This window comes from Dendropsophus ebraccatus, chromosome 9, assembly GCF_027789765.1.
Source record: "Dendropsophus ebraccatus isolate aDenEbr1 chromosome 9, aDenEbr1.pat, whole genome shotgun sequence".
NCBI classification, from domain to species: Eukaryota; Metazoa; Chordata; class Amphibia; order Anura; family Hylidae; genus Dendropsophus; species Dendropsophus ebraccatus.
Window position 1 is genome coordinate 8003033 of NC_091462.1, and position 22231 is coordinate 8025263.

The window sequence follows — 22231 nt, forward strand, 5'->3', positions numbered from 1 at the left end:
CAAGGATGAGCCGCAACCAAATTATTCTTCATCCGCAGTGACGGCTTCTCTTATCCCGCAACACGAGCGTCAGCCACAACACTGGTGTCACCTCTGTCTCCAGCACTGCCCAGAGCCGCTGCCAGACCCCATCTGTGTCATGTGACCCATCCCTGGATAACTCTCCAATATGCTAAATTACTTACTGTATTCACCATTTCTGCTGTGCGAAACCGCTTCTGACCGAACACTACTACAGTGTATGCCACCATATACTGTCACCGCGTACATGGATTACATCACTGATCCCGAGTTACATCCTGTATTGTACTCCAGAGCTGCACTCACTATTCTGCTGGTGAGGTCACTGTGTACATACATTACTGATCCTGAGTTACATCCTGTATTATACTCCAGAGCTGCACTCACTATTCTGCTGGTGGGGTCACTGTGTACATACATTACATTACTGATCCTGAGTTACATCCTGTATTATACTCCAGAGCTGCACTCACTATTCTGCTGGTGGGGTCACTACATACATACATTACTGATCCTGAGTTACATCCTGTATTATACCCCAGAGCTGCACTCACTATTCTGCTGGTGAGGTCACTGTGTACATACATTACATTACTGATCCTGAGTTACATCCTGTATTATACTCCAGAGCTGCACTCACTATTCTGCTGGTGGGGTCACTGTGTACATACATTACATTACTGATCCTGAGTTACATCCTGTATTATACTCCAGAGCTGCACTCACTATTCTGTTGGTGGGGTCACTACATACATACATTACTGATCCTGAGTTACATCCTGTATTATACCCCAGAGCTGCACTCACTATTCTGCTGGTGAGGTCACTGTGTACATACATTACATTACTGATCCTGAGTTACATCCTGTATTATACTCCAGAGCTGCACTCACTATTCTGCTGGTGGGGGTCACTGTGTACATACATTACTGATCCTAAGTTACATCCTGTATTATACTCCAGAGCTGCACTCACTATTCTGCTGCTGAGGTCACTGTGTACATACATTACATTACTGATCCTGTACTGAGTTACATCCTGTATTATACTCCAGAGCTGCACTCACTATTCTGCTGGTGGGGGTCACTGTGTACATACATTACATTACTGATCCTGAGTTACATCCTGTATTATACCCCAGAGCTGCACTCACTATTCTGCTGCTGAGGTCACTGTGTACATACATTACATTACTGATCCTGTACTGAGTTACATCCTGTATTATACTCCAGAGCTGCACTCACTATTCTGCTGGTGAGGTCACTGTGTACATACATTACATTACTGATCCTGTACTGAGTTACATCCTATATTATACTCCAGAGCTGCACTCACTATACTGCTGGTGGGGTCACTGTGTACATACATTACTGATCCTGTACTGAGTTACATCCTATATTATACTCCAGAGCTGCACTCACTATACTGCTGGTGGGGTCACTGTGTACATACATAACTGATCCTGTACTGATCCAGAGCTGCACCCTCGCTCCCCCATACACTATAATACAGGGTATTACTGCCCCCCCATCTCTGGCTTTAGGGTGCACTGTCACTTTAAGAACTTCCCGGCAGGTAAAATGTTTCATAAAAAGCAGAAATCAATTTAATTTTTCCTTCAGCCACAAATTGGGGCTTTTCATTCTGGCGTATTTCACATGATGGCGCCGCAATCATTTCTTCATCAGGCGGCGGGAAGAAAAATGGATAATCGAAGAGAAGAAGAATACCTGAAAATCCCAAAAATGTGTGTAAAGTACGAGCCCCCCCAGCCGCCAATTGCGGCTCATTACTGGGCATTATAGCGGGGGTGGGGGTGGGGCAGAAATCAGCGCCGCTTCTCTCCTCGCCGGGTGATTGTCTGACAAATGGACGTTGCATCTGCACAATGGGATCTGATCGCCGGGACTGATGGGGAGGCAGCGGGGACAGATGGGGAGGGAGAGGCAGCGGGGACAGATGGGGAGAGGCAGCGGGGACAGATGGGGAGGGGGGGGGGGGGGGGTAGAGGCAGCGGGGACAGATGGGGAGGGGGGGGGTAGAGGCAGCGGGGACAGATGGGGAGGGGGGGGTAGAGGCAGCGGGGACAGATGGGGAGGGGGGGGGGTAGAGGCAGCGGGGACAGATGGGGAGGGGGGGGGGGTAGAGGCAGCGGGGACAGATGGGAGAGGCAGCGGGGACAGATGGGAGAGGCAGCGGGGACAGATGGGAGAGGCAGCGGGGACAGATGGGAGAGGCAGCGGGGACAGATGGGAGAGGCAGCGGGGACAGATGGGAGAGGCAGCGGGGACAGATGGGAGAGGCAGCGGGGACAGATGGGAGAGGCAGCGAGGACAGATGTAGGGGAGAGAGGCAGCAGGGACAGATGGGGGGGAGGGAGAGGCAGCGGAGACAGATGGGGGGAGGGAGAGGCAGCGGGGACAGATGGGGGGGGGGAAAGGGGAAAGGCAGCGGGGACAGATCGGGGGGGAGGCAGCGGGGACAGATGGGGGGGGGGAGAGGCAGCGGGGACAGATGGGGGGGAGGCAGCGGAGACAGATGGGGGGGGGGGAGGCAGCGGAGACAGATGGGGGGGGGGGGGGAAGGCAGCGGGGACAGATGGGGGGGGAAGGCAGCGGGGACAGATGGGGGGGGAGGCAGCGGGGACAGATGGGGGGGGGGAGAGGCAGCGGGGACAGATGGGGGGGGGAGAGGCAGCGGGGACAGATGGGGGGGGGGGGGAGGCAGCGGGGACAGATGGGGGGGGGAGGCAGCGGAGACAGATGGGGGGGGAGGCAGCGGAGACAGATGGGGGGAGGGGCAGCGAGGACAGATGGGGGGGAGAAGCAGCGGAGACAGATGGGGGAGGGGCAGCGAGGACAGATGGGGGGGAGAAGCAGCGGAGACAGATGGGGGAGAGGCAGCGGGGACAGATGGGAGAGGCAGCAGGGACAGATGGGGGGGAGGGAGAGGCAGCGGAGACAGATGGGGGGAGGGGCAGCGGGGACAGATGGGGGGGGGGAGAGGCAGCGGGGACAGATGGGGGGGGGGGGGAAGAGGCAGCGGGGACAGATGGGGGGGAGGCAGGGGAGACAGATGGGGGGGGGAGGCAGGGGAGACAGATGGGGGGAGGGGCAGCGAGGACAGATGGGGGGAGAAGCAGCGGAGACAGATGGGGGAGGGGCAGCGAGGACAGATGGGGGAGGGGCAGCGGGGACAGATGGGGGGAGGAGAGGCAGCAGGGACAGATGGGGGGAGGAGAGGGAGCAGGGACAGATGGGGGGAGAGAGGCAGCAGGGACAGATGGGGGGAGAGAGGCAGCGGGGACAGATGGGGGGAGAGAGGCAGCGGGGACAGATGGGGGGAGAGAGGCAGCGGGGACAGATGGGGGGGAGGGGCAGCGGAGACAGATGGGGGGGAGAGGCAGCGGAGACAGATGGGGGGGGGGAGGCAGCGGAGACAGATGGGGGGGAGAGGCAGCGGAGACAGATGGGGGGGAGAGGCAGCGAGGACAGATGGGAGAGGCAGCGGAGACAGTTGGGGGGAGGGGCAGCGAGGACAGATGGGAGAGGCAGCAGGGCCAGATGGGGGGGGAGAGGCAGCAGGGCCAGATGGGGGGGGAGAGGCAGCAGGGACAGATGGGGGGGGGGGGGGGGGGGAGAGGCAGCAGGGACAGATTGGAGGGGGGGGGGGGGGGGAGAGGCAGCGGGGACAGATTAAAGGGGGGGGGGGAGAGGCAGCAGGGACATATGGGGGGGAGAGGTAGCAGGGCCAGATGGGGGGCGGGGACAGATTGGATTGATTTGGGGGGGCGGGGGGCAGCGAGGACAAGGTGGACTGATTGGGGGGGGGGGCAGCGAGTACAGATGCACTGTAACCCAGCAAGCCAGAAACATTTCCAGCTCCACTACACGGTGTGCCTGGGCACCTCTGCCAGTCAGGAACCTGGAAAAGCAGGACTGGCAGCAGATGCATAGTATGAATGGGAAGCACAGGTAATGACTTACATGGGGCGTAGAACATAACCAGTGTGGACGGATGATCCTGGACAAACTGATCAAAGTCGGCTTCAGTCAGGTGATGGACGGCGCTCTCCTGCTCCGACCACGGCACTTCAGGCTGTTCAGGGGCCGGGGCCTGGGGGCTGAAAGAAGATGACCAGCACTGCTAGGGTTAATCCATCAGACACTGGGATCACCAACATCAAACACTGGAAGGTGAACACTGCAACTAAACTTCCAGACAGTCATAACAAAAGTGGCCCAACTTTCTGTCGACACTAAACTCTACTAAACTAACTATGCTGGAGGTCAGAGGTCACACTACTTCTGTGACTCTTATATGGTGTGTCAACATGACGCCCACCAGAGCCTATGTCCTGTGTCCCCTGTAATGTGCGGCACTATAATGGATGCCCACTACAGCCTGTGCCCTGTACTGTGCAGCCAGAGCCAGATCCGTGTAACACATCACACTGTATATACAGTCTATCTGTGGTGATCAGACATGTGATCAGTCACGGTGGGCGATGCCGGCGGTGAGCGCGGGTTTAGCACAGGAACCCAGGCTCTTGTCAGCTGCTTCATGTGGTCGGGATAAGAGGCCGCATGTAACATGTGGTTGGTGCTCGCTGCCAGGTCTGCAGTTACATCCATCACCAACAGGAAACCACAAACCGCATCAACATGATGTGTGACAGCGAGTACAGCAAAACTCCAGCTACACCTGCCAGGCTGTCATATCCTAACCCGTCCACTACCCCCACCCTGTCAGGAGGATCCATCCACTGCTGACTACTACTGCCTGGGCACACTGCTAACATACCCATCCTCTGCCAACTCCTCCTGTCCATACATACCCATCCTCTGCCATCTCCTCCTGTCCAGACATACCTGCCCCCTGCCACCTCCTCCTGTCCAGACATACCTGCCCCCTGCCACCTCCTCCTGTCCAGTCATACCTGCCCCCTGCCACCTCCTCCTGTCCAGACATACCTGCCCCCTGCCACCTCCTCCTGTCCAGTCATACCTGCCCCCTGCCACCTCCTCCTGTCCAGACATACCTGCCCCCTGCCACCTCCTCCTGTCCAGTCATACCTGCCCCCTGCCACCTCCTCCTGTCCAGACATACCTGCCCCCTGCCACCTCCTCCTGTCCAGACATACCTGCCCCCTGCCACCTCCTCCTGTCCAGACATACCTGCCCCCTGCCACCTCCTCCTGTCCAGTCATACCTGCCCCCTGCCACCTCCTCCTGTCCAGACATACCTGCCCCCTGCCACCTCCTCCTGTCCAGACATACCTGCCCCCTGCCACCTCCTCCTGTCCAGACATACCTGCCCCCTGCCACCTCCTCCTGTCCAGACATACCTGCCCCCTGCCACCTCCTCCTGTCCAGACATACCTGCCCCCTGCCACCTCCTCTTGTCCAGTCATACCTGCCCCCTGCCACCTCCTCTTGTCCAGACATACCTGCCCCCTGCCACCTCCTCCTGTCCAGACATACCTGCCCCCTGCCACCTCCTCCTGTCCAGACATACCTGCCACCTCCTCCTGTCCAGTCATACCTGCCCCCTGCCACCTCCTCCTGTCCAGTCATACCTGCCCCCTGCCACCTCCTCCTGTCCAGACATACCTGCCACCTCCTCCTGTCCAGACATACCTGCCACCTCCTCCTGTCCAGACATACCTGCCCCCTGCCACCTCCTCCTGTCCAGACATACCTTCCCCCTGCCATCTCCTCCTGTCCAGACATACCTGCCCCCTGCCATCTCCTCCTGTCCAGACATACCTGCCCCCTGCCATCCCCTCCTTTCCAGACATACCTGCCCCCTGCCACCTCCTCCTGTCCAGACATACCTGCCCCCTGCCATCCCCTCCTGTCCAGACATACCTGCCCCCTGCCACCTCCTCCTGTCCAGACATACCTGCCATCTCCTCCTGTCCAGACATACCTGCCCCCTGCCACCTCCTCCTGTCCAGACATACCTGCCCCCTGCCATCCCCTCCTGTCCAGACATACCTGCCCCCTGCCACCTCCTCCTGTCCAGACATACCTGCCCCCTGCCACCTCCTCCTGTCCAGACATACCTGCCACCTCCTGCTGTCCAGACATACCTGCCCCCTGCCACCTCCTCCTGTCCAGACATACCTGCCACCTGCCACCTCCTCCTGTCCAGACATACCTGCCCCCTGCCACCTCCTCCTGTCCAGACATACCTGCCCCCTGCCACCTCCTCCTGTCCAGACATACCTGCCCCCTGCCACCTCCTCCTGTCCAGACATACCTGCCACCTCCTCCTGTCCAGACATACCTGCCACCTGCCACCTCCTCCTGTCCAGACATACCTGCCCCCTGCCATCTCCTCCTGTCCAGTCATACCTGCCCCCTGCCATCTCCTCCTGTCCAGACATACCTGCCCCCTGCCATCTCCTCCTGTCCAGACATACCTGCCCCCTGCCATCTCCTCCTGTCCAGACATACCTGCCCCCTGCCATCCCCTCCTGTCCAGACATACCAAGTATCCCTGTAACTGACGGTCACACAGTATAAGCTTATTGGACAGTCTCGCTCACATAGACACAAGAGAGGGGAGAGCAGCAGGTGACTGTACGGTTCTCTCCTGGTTCGCTCTACTGATCGGTGTTAACAATCAGACTTTGACATGTTCTAGGACATGGCTCTCTTCCAAGTGCGGCCATCCAGCTGTTGCAATACTACATTCCCCATCATGCCTGGACAGCCAAATCCAAAGCTTTAGCTGTCCGAGCATGATGAGAATTGTGGGTTTCCAACAGCTGGATGGCCGAAGTTTGCAGACCCATGTTCTAGGACGTGATGTTGTAATGGCAGCTACACTAATGACAGTCTCCATACTTCTCCTACTTACTTTTTCATCCAGTCAGCGATGTCTTTGGCTGTGGCTCCGTACTTCTCAAAATTGAATTTGTACTTTCCTTTCCTGAAAAAGAGATAATAAGTCATGTAGGGGGCCGGCAGTGTAAGGGGGGGGGATGTCCGTCATTGAAAGGATGGTGGGGAATCGTTAGCGTAAGGGGGTCCATCAGTGTAAGGGGGTTCGCCAGCGTAAGGGGGTCCGCCAGTGTAAGGGGGCGGGGTCCATTGTTGAAAGGATGGTGGGGAATCCGTCAGTGTAAGGGGGTTCGTCAGTGTAAGGGGGTCTGCCAGTGTAAGGGGGGGGGGGGGGGTCCGTTGTTGAAAGGATGGTGGGGAATCAGTCAGTGAAAGGGGGTCCACCAGTGTAAGGGGGGGGGGCCTTGTTGAAAGGATGGTGGGGCATCCGTCAGTGTAAGGGAGTGCGGCAGTGTAAGGGGGGGTCCGTTGTTGAAAGGATGGTGGGGAATCAGTCAGTGTAAGGGAGTGCGCCAGTGTAAGGGGGTACGCCAGTGTAAGGGGGGTGCGTTGTTGAAAGGATGGTGGGGAATCCGTCAGTGTAAGGGAGTGCGTCAGTGTAAGGGAAGGGGGGTCTGTCAACATAAGGGGGGGTCTTCAATCACCCCCGAAATACTCACTCGAAGTAGAGAACGGTTGGGTAACCCTTCACATTGTATTCTTCCTTCAGTCTGTCAAATTCTGGAGGGAAGACGTTCATCCCGGCCAAAACCTGCAGGGTAGAGGCATCATCCTCATCAGCGGCCAAGCCCGGTTATATCCATACATCTTCCATAATGACAACAATCATTCAGCCCTCAGTTATCTGTCCTATCCTCCTGTGTTCTCTATGAGTAGGGTAAAGCCGCAGCCGAGAATGTTCTGACTGCAGCTTATCTCTTCCAGAACAAAGGGGTTGACCATCATTTTCCATCACATCTGATATCACCTGTTGGTGGTCGTTCGTTCACTTCCCATACACCTTATGCTTTTGTCAGCTATACCCGCAAGCTGGCAAACTTTATAGATCACCCCAAATGTGAGCTAAACCCATCCAGTCTGTCAGTACTGAATCATTGCTCCACATTCAGAGTACTCACATAGTTGCCCTTCAACTCGGTGGCCGCCTGTTGGTACGCTGGCATCAACCTCTTACATACTCCGCACCCTGAAGATGAGAGATGAGGAACATTTGGAGGGTGAACGGGGTCAAAGTGCATAGCGAAGGGGAAGCATGGCAAAGTACATGGGAGAAACTAAGAAAAAGCGAGAGTGTGCGGTGTCACAGGCAGGTGAGATGGGTGACGCATAGTCTATAGTTATATTGTTACAGCCCGGAGCGGGCAGGTTGTGGCAGAATAGCTGACTGCACGTATCAGCTCCGCAGCGCCACCTATGGGAGGATTCACCACTGTCCACAGGTACCAGGCCAAGGGGACACACAGCGTCACTCACATGGGGCGTAGAACATCATCAGCAGGGGGCGATCTTCCTTCTTCAGGAGCTTCCGGAAATCTTTTTCACTATCGATATGGACAATGTCTTTGGCGTCGGGGTTCTCCTCCCACAGCGGCGCCCCCTCTGGGTCTTTTAGAAACGCCACCATGGACTAAAGAAATAAAAAAGCAAAGTCACAGGTTATACAAACAGGAAGCGTATGGGCTGAGCCCCACATATATGATTGGGGCTCCTAATACTTCAGCACTGGACACGCCAGGAATGTATTAAAGGGGTATTCCACTCAAACATAACTTCTGATATGCTGCTGCCCATGGTGAGATAATTGCTTCTATACCTGTGATTATCTATTCAGTCTCCTTCCCCCAGTTCTCAGCTGCTGCTTTCTGCTGAAAACACAAAAATCTTGTGTGAGCTTTTCTCTGTCTCCTTCCTCCCTCCCTTCTGAGACGGCTGATGTACATAAGTCCCTGGTGGACTGTATCTGCAACATTGTAGCTTTTTTGCAATGCTGGGAGGGTTAATCTGAAGTCAAGTTGCTGATGATCTGTAATTATCCCTCCCAGCATTACAAAGAAGCTACAATGTTGCAGATAAAGCCAGCCAGGGACTTTATTACATCAGCTGTATCAGAAGGGAGGGGGAGACAGAGAGAAAAGCCCACACACAGATTTTTGTGTCTTCAGCAGAAAGCAGCAGCTGAGAACTGGGGGAAGGAGACTGAATAGATAATTAAAAAGTATGGAAGGAATTGTTAGTCTCACCATGGGCAGCAACAATTCAAACATTATATTTGAGTGGAATACCCCTTTAACTACATGGGATCGTGGGAAAGCTGGGTGACCAGTCTGCACCCCAAGTGTCCAGGATATATGGCCGAGGCCGCACACACAACATACAGGACACGCACCTTGTATGTGGCCGCTCTGCTGTACTCCGTGTGGAACGTTCCGTCCCTGTAAGAGAGAACGGTCAGTATGAAGGGCTGGAGGTCGCCCCAGGGCTTTACGCAGATTCATATTAAACTGATGCAGAGGCTAAAAACCTCAAGTAACAAAACATCAATGGGGAAAAAGTGGAGGGGAGGAGCCTAGGTGAAATGGGAGGAGCTTTAGGTATCATTACACAGCATACATAACCCCATGAGTGTCACTGACTTGTAGTGCAGCAACTCCACTCCTCCCGTCTTGGCGCCAGGGTCCACCTTCATCTTCTTACATAGTTTCCGGCTCTCCGAGTCACTGCAAGAAGGAAAAAGGTGAAGTGATCTGTGTCCATCTCGAAACGCGTCAGTTACCACAGTCTCATCCCAAAACGCGTCAGAGACCACAATCCCATCCCGAACCGCGTCAGAGACCACAGTCCCACCCCGAAACGCGTCAGAGACCACAGTCCCATCCCGAAACGTGTCAGAGACCACAGTCCCGTCCCGAAACGTGTCAGAGACCACAGTCCCATCCCGAAACGTGTCAGAGACCACAGTCCCATCCAGATCTGGAAACAAACTGCAATGTAACTACAAGCCGGGCCGCTCTATCTCCTGTATGTAAGGACGGTTCTCAAGGGATGGGGTCAGATGGGGAGGGTCATAGACTAAGAAAACCAAGCGGCCGTCATCTTACCTGCAGTCAATCCAGGCCACGGTGGCTCTGCCACGCACATCCTGCGCCACGTCTGACAGCAGCCTCAGCTGACGCTCCGCCGCCTGGGCTGCAGGACACAAGACAAGGAGCGTCATCAGGGACAATGGTATAAAGGACTGAGGACTCCCTGGAGTCACCTCTAACCTACAGAGCTGCACTGTTCTGCTCATTCAGGACTCACAAGAGTTAATATTCACCAGTCTGCAGACCTGAAACTTCTCAGGGAGTTTCACTCTCCGTTCTGCAGCCTCAGCTGTTCCTGTTCACCCCCAGATCATTGTCCCCTGAGATCAAAACCCCCCCTCCCCCATCATCACCTCCTCAGATCATCGTCCCCTGAGATCAAACACCCCCTTAGATCATGGTGCCCCCATCACAACCCTACCCCCTGATCACCCCTCCCCCCATGATTGCCCCTTAAGTTCATACCCCCTCCCCCCATCATCATCCACTGAGATCAAACACCCCCTTAGATCATGGTGCCCCCATCACAACCCTACCCTCAGATCACCCCTCCCCCCATGATTGCCCCTTAAGTTCATACCCCCTCCCCCCATCATCCCCCCTCAGATCATCATCCACTGAGATCAAACACCCCCTTAGATCATGGTGCCCCCATCACTACCCTACCCCCAGATCACCCCTCCCCCCATCATCCGCCCCGGATCAGCAGACGCCTCACCAGACTTGGAGTACAGGACCAGCACGTTGTTCCGGGTGCGCAGAAGCTTCTTGAAGTCTTTGTGTTCACTGATCTTTTCGATGAGCGGAGAGATTTTTAGTGCCAGGAGGATGGAGGGAAAGATGATCTGTAGGAAGGAGAGAGCAGGATCAGTAGGAAAACATTATAGATAACAATATCAGCTAATATCAGTACTGGAGCGTTATAAGAGGAGCGGCTGATATCAGTCACATATGATGTAATAGGAGGTTATATCAGTACTGAAGCGTTATAAGAGGAGCGGCTGATATCAGTCACATAGGATGTAATAGGAGGTTATATCAGTACTGGAGCGTTATAAGAGGAGCGGCTGATATCAGTCACATATGATGTAATAGGAGGATATATCAGTACTGGAGCGTTATAAGAGGAGCCGCTGATATCAGTCACATATGATGTAATAGGAGGATATATCAGTGCTGGAGCATTATAAGAGGAGCGGCTGATATCAGTCACATATGATGTAATGTCTGGAGGTTATATCAGTGTTGGAGCGTTATAAGAGGAGCGGCTGATAACAGTCACATAGGATGTAATAGGAGGTTATATCAGTGCTGGAGCATTAAAAGAGGAGCGGCTGATATCAGTCACAAATTATGTAATAGGAGGTTATATCAGTGCTGGAGCATTATAAGAGGAGCGGCTGATATCAGTCACAAATGATGTAATAGGAGGTTATATCAGTGCTGGAGCGTTATAAGAGGAGCGGCTGATATCAGTCACATATGATGTAATAGGAGGTTATATCAGTGCTGGAGCGTTATAAGGAGCGGCTGATATCAGTCACATATGATGTAATAGGAGGTTATATCAGTGCTGGAGCGTTATAATTGCTAGTGGTTAACCTCACACTAGACCAATACTGTAAGATTATTGGGCAACTTCACAGAATATGAAGCAAATTGGAGAGCCGGCTTTGCTATAGCATTGTGGGCACATGAGAGCAGAGGCCCTGAGTGTAAAGGGCCTTGTTCTGGCTGTATTTTTCCCTATAGGTGACAATGATGTGGGGATCTGGGTCCTAATGGGCCGCGCCAGTCGATGACATCACTTTATGGTATGTGGGCAGATTAGCAGCGGTTGTACAGATATAGCAGATGCTGATTGGTCAGCTGTTCTGAGGGGGAAAGGAGCCATACTGGTGCTCCGTGACCAGAAGCTCAGCCATTACTTTACCTGGAAATAGTGCCCTGCCATTCCTGCCCTTATAAGGATACCCGTGCCCCGCCCTTATAAGGATACCCGTGCCCCGCCCTTATAAGGATACCCATGCCCCGCCCTTATAAGGATACCCATGCCCTGCCCTTATAAGGATACCTGTGCCCCGCCCTTATAAGGACACCCCTTTGCTTATGTCCCAGTGTTTTATTAGAGGGGGGTAGTCACAGAATAATCTCTGTGGACTGGATATTTATTAATTTAATTACTATTTATGAATTTAGTAAATAGTTTATGGTTATGATGAAATAAAAGTAATCCTTTAAGGAGAAGTCAAGCAAAAATCCTTGTTAAAGTATTGTGTTGCCCCCCAAAAGTTATAAAAATCCCCAATATACACTTATTATGGGAAATGCTTATAAACTGCTTTTTTTCCCTGCACTTACTACTGCATCAAGGCTTCACTTCCTGGATAACATGGTGATGTCACTTCCTGGATAACATGGTGATGTCACTTCCTGGATAACATGGTGATATCACTTCCTGGATAACATGGTGATGTCACTTTCTGGATAACATGGTGATGTCACGACCCGACTCCCAGAGCTGTGCGGGCTGTAGCTACTGGAGAGGATGATGGCAGGGGGACACTGAGGGACACAGGGCAGTGGAGGGACACTGAGCATCCCTCTGCCATCATCCTCTCCAGCAGTCACAGCCCGCACAGCTCTGGGATATGGGTCGTGAAATCACCGTGTTATCCAGGAAGTGACATCACCGTGTTATCCAGGAAGTGACATCACCGTGTTATCCAGGAAGTGACATCACCGTGTTATCCAGGAAGTGACATCACCGTGTTATCCAGGAAGTGACATCACCGTGTTATCCAGGAAGTTAAAGGGGTAGTGCGGCGGTAAAGAATGATTCACAGACTAACACACATTACAAAGTTATACAACTTTCAGGTAATGTATAATGCACCACACTTCCGGGTACACGGGTGGGGGTGGTGGGACACGGGGAACGGGGCGATTCACAGACATAACATACATTACAAAGTTGTATAACTTTGTAATGTGTGTTATTCTGTGAATAATTTCTGAGCGCCGCACTACCCCTTTAAGCCTTGATGCAGTAATAAGTGCAGGGAAAAAAGCACTTTACAAGTATTTCCCATAATAAATGTATATTGGGGATTGTATAACTTTTGGAGGGCAATACAATACTTTAACTTCTCCTTTAATAAAATACTATGAACTGTTTTCACTAGGGATGGTCCGAACCTGCCGAGGTTCGCGTTCGTATGAACCCGAACGCTCGGCATCAGATTCCCGCTGTCTGCCCGCTCCGTGGAGCGGGCGGATACAGCGGGAGGAACGCCTGGAAAACTGGGATACAGCCTATGGCTATGGCTGTATCCCAGTTTTCCAGGCGGTCCTCCCGCTGGATCCGCCCACTGCACGGAGCAGGTAGACAGCGGGAATCATAACCAAGGGTTCGGGTTCGTACGAACCCGAACCGAACTCTGTTCGGACCATCCCTAGTTTTCACCAACTAAGTGTTGTTTTTTCTTTATTTATGGTAATGTTAAATAAGTGTTTATTAAGGGTGGCTGTATCCATGTCTTACAGGAGGCACTAGGGCTGTATCCATGTCTTACAGGAGACACTAGGGCTGTATCCATGTCTTACAGGAGGCACTAGGGCTGTATCCATGTCTTACAGAAGGAACTAGGGCTGTATCCATGTCTTACAGGAGACACTAGGGCTGTATCCATGTCTTACAGGAGGAACTAGGACTGTATCCATGTCTTACAGGAGGAACTAGGGCTGTATCCATGTCTTACAGGAGGAACTAGGACTGTATCCATGTCTTACAGAAGGAACTAGGGCTGTATCCATGTCTTACAGGAGGCACTAGGGCTGTATCCATGTCTTACAGGAGACACTAGGGCTGTATCCATGTCTTACAGGAGACACTAGGGCTGTATCCATGTCTTACAGGAGGAACTAGGGCTGTATCCATGTCTTACAGGAGGAACTAGGGCTGTATCCATGTCTTACAGGAGGAACTAGGACTGTATCCATGTCTTACAGAAGGAACTAGGGCTGTATCCATGTCTTACAGGAGGCACTAGGGCTGTATCCATGTCTTACAGGAGACACTAGGGCTGTATTCATGTCTTACAGGAGGAACTAGGGCTGTATCCATGTCTTACAGGAGGCACTAGGGCTGTATCCATGTCTTACAGGAGACACTAGGGCTGTATCCATGTCTTACAGAAGGAACTAGGGCTGTATCCATGTCTTACAGGAGACACTAGGGCTGTATCCATGTCTTACAGAAGGAACTAGGGCTGTATCCATGTCTTACAGGAGACACTAGGGCTGTATCCATGTCTTACAGGAGACACTAGGGCTGTATCCATGTCTTACAGGAGACACTAGGGCTGTATCCATGTCTTACAGGAGACACTAGGGCTGTATCCATGTCTTACAGGAGGCACTAGGGCTGTATCCATGTCTTACAGGAGGAACTAGGGCTGTATCCATGTCTTACAGGAGACACTAGGGCTGTATCCATGTCTTACAGGAGGAACTAGGGCTGTATCCATGTCTTACAGGAGGCACTAGGGCTGTATCCATGTCTTACAGGAGACACTAGGGCTGTATCCATGTCTTACAGGAGGCACTAGGGCTGTATCCATGTCTTACAGGAGGAACTAGGGCTGTATCCATGTCTTACAGGAGACACTAGGGCTGTATCCATGTCTTACAGGAGGAACTAGGGCTGTATCCATGTCTTACAGGAGGCACTAGGGCTGTATCCATGTCTTACAGGAGACACTAGGGCTGTATCCATGTCTTACAGGAGGAACTAGGGCTGTATCCATGTCTTACAGGAGGCACTAGGGCTGTATCCATGTCTTACAGGAGACACTAGGGCTGTATCCATGTCTTACAGGAGGTACTAGGGCTGTATCCATGTCTTACAGGAGACACTAGGGCTGTATCCATGTCTTACAGGAGACACTAGGGCTGTATCCATGTCTTACAGGAGGCACTAGGGCTGTATCCATGTCTTAGAGGAGGTACTAGGGCTGTATCCATGTCTTACAGGAGGAACTAGGGCTGTATCCATGTCTTACAGGAGACACTAGGGCTGTATCCATGTCTTACAGGAGACACTAGGGCTGTATCCATGTCTTACAGGAGACACTAGGGCTGTATCCATGTCTTACAGGAGGAACTAGGGCTGTATCCATGTCTTACAGGAGACACTAGGGCTGTATCCATGTCTTACAGGAGGAACTAGGGCTGTATCCATGTCTTACAGGAGGAACTAGGGCTGTATCCATGTCTTACAGGAGGCACTAGGGCTGTATCCATGTCTTACAGGAGACACTAGGGCTGTATCCATGTCTTACAGGAGGAACTAGGGCTGTATCCATGTCTTACAGGAGACACTAGGGCTGTATCCATGTCTTACAGGAGGCACTAGGGCTGTATCCATGTCTTACAGGAGGAACTAGGGCTGTATCCATGTCTTACAGGAGGCACTAGGGCTGTATCCATGTCTTACAGGAGGCACTAGGGCTGTATCCATGTCTTACAGGAGACACTAGGGCTGTATACATGTCTTACAGGAGACACTAGGGCTGTATCCATGTCTTACAGGAGGCACTAGGGTTGTATACATGTCTTACAGGAGGCACTAGGGCTGTATACATGTCTTACAGGAGACACTAGGGCTGTATCCAACTTCTGCAGCTGCTCACAGGTAAGTGCAGAGGCTTCAGGTTTGGAAAACGTTGCTGAACCTCAACAGTTTGGCCTCTCAGCTAGGTCAGGACCTAAAGACCTTATCAGCCAATGCTCCTAGTCATCAGCTGATCGATGTCTTTATTACAGAGAGCGATGATCTGCCAAATCGTCCTGATTCAGCAGATTACCATGTAATAGTGTCCGCTCCTCCCGACTCATTCTCCTGATGGGTCGGGGAGAGACATTTGATACGTCTCTATGGTATATGCTGTGGCAGCAATAGTTACTGGTGGCGGTTGTAGTAGTTAGTAGTGGTAGAGGTAATACTAGTAGCAGTAGTAGTGATGTCAGTAGTAGCAGCAGAGGTAATGGTGGTACTAGTAGTTAGTAGTAGTGATGCTAGTAGAAATAGTAGTGTTGGTGATGTGTTACTAGTAGTAGTGATGATGTTAGTAGTATTAATAGTAGTAGTGGTGATGTGGTACAAGTAGTAGTGATGTTAGTATTAGTAGTGATGGTACTAGTAGTTAGTAGTAGTGATGTAAGTAGTATTAGTAGTAGTGGTAGTGATGGTACTAGTATATAGCAGTGATGTTATAGTAGTGTATAGCGGTGATGGTAGTAGTATATAGCGGTGATGTTATAGTAGTGTATAGCAGTGATGGTAGTAGTATATAGCGGTGATGTTATAGTAGTGTATAGCAGTAATGGTAGTAGTATATAGCAGTGATGTTATAGTAGTGTATAGCGGTGATGGTAGTAGTATATAGCGGTGATGTTATAGTAGTGTATAGCAGTGATGGTAGTAGTATATAGCGGTGATGTTATAGTAGTGTATAGCAGTGATGGTAGTAGTATATAGCAGTGATGTTATAGTAGTGTATAGCAGTGATGGTAGTAGTATATAGCGGTGATGTTATAGTAGTGTATAGTAGTGATGGTAGTAGTATATAGCGGTGATGTTATAGTAGTGTATAGCAGTGATGGTAGTAGTATATAGCGGTGATGTTATAGTAGTGTATAGCAGTGATGTTATAGTAGTATATAGCAGTGATGTTATAGTAGTGTATAGCGGTGATGGTAGTAGTATATAGCAGTGATGGTAGTAGTATATAGCAGTGATGGTAGTAGTATATAGCAGTGATGGTAGTAGTATATAGCAGTGATGGTGGTAGTAGTGTATAGCAGTGATGGTGGTAGTATATAGCAGTGATGTTATAGTAGTATATAGCAGTGATGGTAGTAGTATATAGCGGTGATGTTATAGTAGTGTATAGAAGTAATGGTAGTAGTATATAGCGGTTATGTTATAGTAGTGTATAGCAGTGATAGTAGTAGTATATAGCGGTTATGTTATAGTAGTGTATAGCGGTGATGTTATAGTAGTATATAGCGGTGATGTTATAGTAGTGTATAGCAGTGATGGTAGTAGTATATAGCGGTGATGTTATAGTAGTGTATAGCAGTGATGTTATAGTAGTGTATAGCGGTGATGTTATAGTAGTGTATAGCAGTGATGGTAGTAGTATATAGCAGTGATGTTATAGTAGTGTATAGCAGTGATGGTAGTAGTATATAGCAGTGATGTTATAGTAGTGTATAGCAGTGATGGTAGTAGTATATAGCGGTGATGTTATAGTAGTGTATAGCGGTGATGTTATAGTAGTATATAGCAGTGATGGTAGTAGTATATAGCAGTGATGGTAGTAGTATATAGCAGTGATGGTAGTAGTATATAGCAGTGATGGTAGTAGTATATAGCAGTGATGGTAGTAGTATATAGCAGTGATGGTAGTAGTATATAGCAGTGATGGTAGTAGTATATAGCAGTGATGGTAGTAGTATATAGCAGTGATGGTAGTAGTATATAGCAGTGATGGTAGTAGTATATAGCAGTGATGGTAGTAGTATATAGCAGTGATGGTAGTAGTATATAGCAGTGATTTGTTGTAGTATATAGCAGTGGTGGTAGTAGTGGTATATAGCAGTGATGGTAGTAGTATATAGCAGTATTGTTAGTAGTGGTATATAGCAGTGATGTTGCAGTATATAGCAATGATGGTAGTAGTATATAGCAGTGATGGTAGTAGTATATAGCAGTGATGTTGTTGTAGTATATAGCAGTGATGGTAGTAGTATATAGCAGTGATGGTAGTAGTATATAGCAGTGATGTTGTTGTAGTATATAGCAGTGATGTTGTTGTAGTATATAGCAGTGATATATAGCAGGAGACTCGCTGGGTGTTGTCTGACATGAGGCAAAGTACACAACGTGAAAAGTTTTCACTATTTAACCCCTGAGGCACCAACCACAACTGAACCTGCCACCAGGAGCAAATCAGGGGCAGACACGCCACATGTGAAACCACCGCCTTAAAGGGCCGGCGTCCAATATCATGTAGCTTAATCCTTCTCCAGCTCCCAGTATCTCACCAGTGTCACCACCTCTGTTTGCTGTCAGGGAATGGTGACATCTCTGAACACTTCTCACAGCTGCAATTTGTTACAATGTGTCAGTAAAAGCCTGGAGACTATAGTGAGGCTTTATTTAGCTCTGATACCAGTGTGTGTGACCAGGACCAGGCATGAAATCTTCTAATGGCATTATAGGGTGGCAGAGACGTGGCGGCATCCTGTGCACTGCTGACACAAGAGCTGACAATCTAATTTACCATACCCATATGCAGAGGATACTGCCGCCCGCTGTGCCACACGTAGGAGGGTGTTACCGCCTCATCTATACCTGGCCAGGGGCGTATTCTCGGGTGCCATCCTGACAGACAGGTTTCTTCTGTTCCAGGTTGACATCCAGGATCAATATTTGTTCTCCGCATTGTTCGCTTCATATCACCCCGAATACATGGACCCCGTCCAGGAGCCAGCCGGCCTAGCATCACACCTGCAACCAAGTGTGCTTACGCTCAACGCCCTTAGATGGTCAGCTGTGGTGCCGGATCCCATGTATAGTCAGCTCTATGGCTGTATACAAGGGGGGGGGGTCTGCTCTATGGCTGTATACAAGGGAGGGGGTCTGCTCTATGGCTGTATACAAGGGGGGGGGGTCTGCTCTATGGCTGTATACAAGGGGGGGGGGTCTGCTCTATGGCTGTATACAAGGGGGGGGGGGTCTGCTCTATGGCAGTATACAAGGGGGGGGGGTCTGCTCTATGGCAGTATACAAGGGGGGGGGGGGTCTGCTCTATGGCAGTATACAAGGGGGGGGTCTGCTCTATGGCTGTATACAAGGGGGGAGGGTCTGCTCTATGGCTGTATACAAGGGTAGGTGGCTGCTCTATTTCTTTATACAAGGGTAGGGAGCTGCTCTATGGCTGTATACAAGGGGGGGGGGGTTCTGCTCTATAGCTGTATACAAGGGTAGGGAGCTGCTCTATGGCTGTATACCAGGGTAGGGGGCTGCTCTATGGTGGTATACAAGGGTAGGGAGCTGCTCTATGGCTGTATACCAGGGTAGGGGGCTGCTCTATGGCTGTATACAAGGGTAGGGGACTGCTCTATGGCTGTATACAAGGGTAGGGGGCTGCTCTATGCCTGTATACAAGGGTAGGGGGCTGCTTGCAATTTCCATATACGCAACATTCTTTTGCACATTTAACACCAGAGTTTCCTGGCGCCCGTCTGTCACCCCCAAACACTGATACATTTATAAGCAACGAGAGCGCAGAAGCGGATAACACCGGGCACTGCCCACCCAGTCACTTGCAAGCGCAGCTCCTCTGCCAGATGGTAACACTGAGCTGTGATATCAGGCCAGGCAGCAGGCGCGGGCACAGCCCCCTGGGACCCCCAGATCTACCCCTCCGATATCCAACATCAGTCCCTAGGACCCCCGGCTCTAACCCCTCCACTCACCACTCTAATATCAAACATCAGCCCCCCGGGACCCCCAGCTCAACTCCCTCCAATACCAAACATCAGCCCCCTGGGACCCCCAGCTCAACTCCCTCCAATACCAAACATCAGCCCCCTGGGACCCCCAGCTCAACTCCCTCCAATACCAAACATCAGCCCCCTGGGACCCCCAGCTCAACTCCCTCCAATACCAAACATCAGCCCCCTGGGACCCCCAGCTCAACTCCCTCCAATACCAAACATCAGCCCCCTGGGACCCCCAGCTCAACTCCCTCCAATACCAAACATCAGCCCCCTGGGACCCCCAGCTCAACTCCCTCCAATACCAAACATCAGCCCCCTGGGACCCCCAGCTCAACTCCCTCCAATACCAAACATCAGCCCCCTGGGACCCCCAGCTCAACTCCCTCCAATACCAAACATCAGCCCCCTGGGACCCCCAGCTCAACTCCCTCCAATACCAAACATCAGCCCCCTGGGACCCCCAGCTCAACTCCCTCCAATACCAAACATCAGCCCCCTGGGACCCCCAGCTCAACTCCCTCCAATACCAAACATCAGCCCCCTGGGACCCCCAGCTCAACTCCCTCCAATACCAAACATCAGCCCCCTGGGACCCCCAGCTCTGGCCCCTCTACTCACCCCTCCAATAACTGGCACAAGTCCCTGGCAGCTGCCCCGCACCGTCCCGGTGACCATCTGATGCCGCCTCACCAGAGGAATGCCACAGACAAAGAGGCCTTAGTGCGGGCTCCTATCTGCAGATGCCCCCAATATATCCTCTCCCTGGAGCACAAGACACCTGATCTCTAATCCTCCTGTTATCAGGGCGGCACTGGTGCCAGTCGCGCCACACTGACGCCAACAGTCTACCCCAGAGCAAGTATGGGGGGCAACGAGAGAGAGGCCCCCGCTGCACGGGCATTATACACAACTCTGTGCCAGGGGATATGTGCAACACATGGGGCTCAGCTACTGCAGGACTACAACTCCCAGCATGGTCTACAGAGCTATGGGAATAGCTTTGTGTGTCCCTCCTTGACCTCTGCTTGCTGCTGCGTCACATCCGTCACAGACTCCAGATTTCCTAAGGGTTTGTTACAATATAACCAGTCTGAACCCAGGAGTCGAGACTGACACAATGTAACAAACCATCAGAACAGGAGAGATCTGAGGGGTAGGCTAGGTTCACACTGCATTTTTGCAATCCGTTTTTTTGCAAAAAACGGATGAAAAGCGGATACATTTGTGTGCATCCGTTTTGATCCGGGTTTCCATTGACTTCCATTTAAAAAAAAAAAAAAAACGTATCAAATAGATGCACAGAAATGTATCCGTTTTTTCATGAAAAAAAAACAGATTGCAAAAACGCAGTGTGAACCTAGCCTTATAGTGGAGACTGACACAATGTAACAAACCATCAGAAGAGGAGAGATCTGAGGGTTATGGTAACAAAGATGAGAGGTCAGAGGTCAGAGCCAGGAGCGGCTCCACTCCCCCCTTATCTTGGTGCTGGTTCACACAGGATGAATAAGCTGCAGCAACCTGGAAACCTGCAGGAGACCCCAGATGTAAATGTCACAGAGGACGGAGCGGCAGATGGTATAACCGTATATATATACTCTATATACATATATCCTATATATACCTGCACTGCATCACTGACCCACTGACCCAGGTAATGTGTGATCACAGCCCTACACTGCTAGGAACATGGCTGCCAGCTAAGAATGTAACAGCAGAATAGTGAGGGCAGCTCTGGAGCATAAAACCTGATGTAACAGCAGAATAGTGAGTGCAGCTCTGGAGCATAAGACATGATGTAACAGCAGAAAAGCGAGTGCAGTTCTGGAGGATAAGACATGATGTAACAGAATAATGAGTGCAGCTCTGGAGGATAAGACATGATGTAACAGCAGAATAGCGAGTGCAGCTCTGGAGGATAAGACATGATGTAACAGCAGAATAGCGAGTGCAGCTCTGGAGGATAAGACATGATGTAACAGCAGAATAGCGAGTGCAGCTCTGGAGGATAAGACATGATGTAACAGCAGAATAGTGAGTGCAGCTCCGGAGGATAAGACATGATGTAACAGAATAGTGAGTGCAGCTCTGGAGGATAAGACATGATGTAACAGAATAATGAGTGCAGCTCTGGAGGATAAGACATGATGTAACAGCAGAATAGTGAGGGCAGCTCTGGAGGATAAGACATGATGTAACAGCAGAATAGTGAGTGCAGCTCTGGAGGATAAGACATGATGTAACAGAATAGTGAGTGCAGCTCCGGAGGATAAGACATGATGTAACAGCAGAATAGTGAGTGCAGCTCTGGAGGATAAGACATGATGTAACAGCAGAATAGTGAGTGCAGCTCTGGAGGATAAGACATGATGTAACAGCAGAATATTGAGTGCAGCTCTGGAGGATAAGACATGATGTAACAGCAGAATAGTGAGTGCAGCTCCGGAGGATAAGACATGATGTAACAGCAGAATAGTGAGTGCAGCTCTGGAGGATAAGACATGATGTAACAGCAGAATAGTGAGGGCAGCTCTGGAGGATAAGACATGATGTAACAGCAGAATATTGAGTGCAGCTCTGGAGGATAAGACATGATGTAACAGCAGAATAGTGAGTGCAGCTCTGGAGGATAAGACATGATGTAACAGCAGAATAGTGAGGGCAGCTCTGGAGGATAAGACATGATGTAACAGAATAATAAAT

The 22231-nt window shown here is 51.0% G+C and overlaps 1 protein-coding gene across 1 annotated transcript in view; it reads right to left on the minus strand.

Moving 5' to 3' along the window:
* The window catches only part of PDIA5 (protein disulfide isomerase family A member 5), a 47146-nt gene that overhangs the window by 19956 nt on the left and 4959 nt on the right, over positions 1 to 22231 (minus strand). Inside the window, exons 2-10 of the mRNA XM_069982447.1 lie at positions 10674 to 10800; positions 9971 to 10058; positions 9506 to 9589; positions 9259 to 9304; positions 8346 to 8499; positions 7991 to 8058; positions 7532 to 7623; positions 6889 to 6960; positions 4008 to 4144 (exon numbers count right to left, since the gene is read on the minus strand). Of these exons, the coding sequence (XP_069838548.1) occupies positions 4008 to 4144; positions 6889 to 6960; positions 7532 to 7623; positions 7991 to 8058; positions 8346 to 8499; positions 9259 to 9304; positions 9506 to 9589; positions 9971 to 10058; positions 10674 to 10800 (868 nt within the window). The remainder of the gene's footprint in view (positions 1 to 4007; positions 4145 to 6888; positions 6961 to 7531; positions 7624 to 7990; positions 8059 to 8345; positions 8500 to 9258; positions 9305 to 9505; positions 9590 to 9970; positions 10059 to 10673; positions 10801 to 22231) is intronic.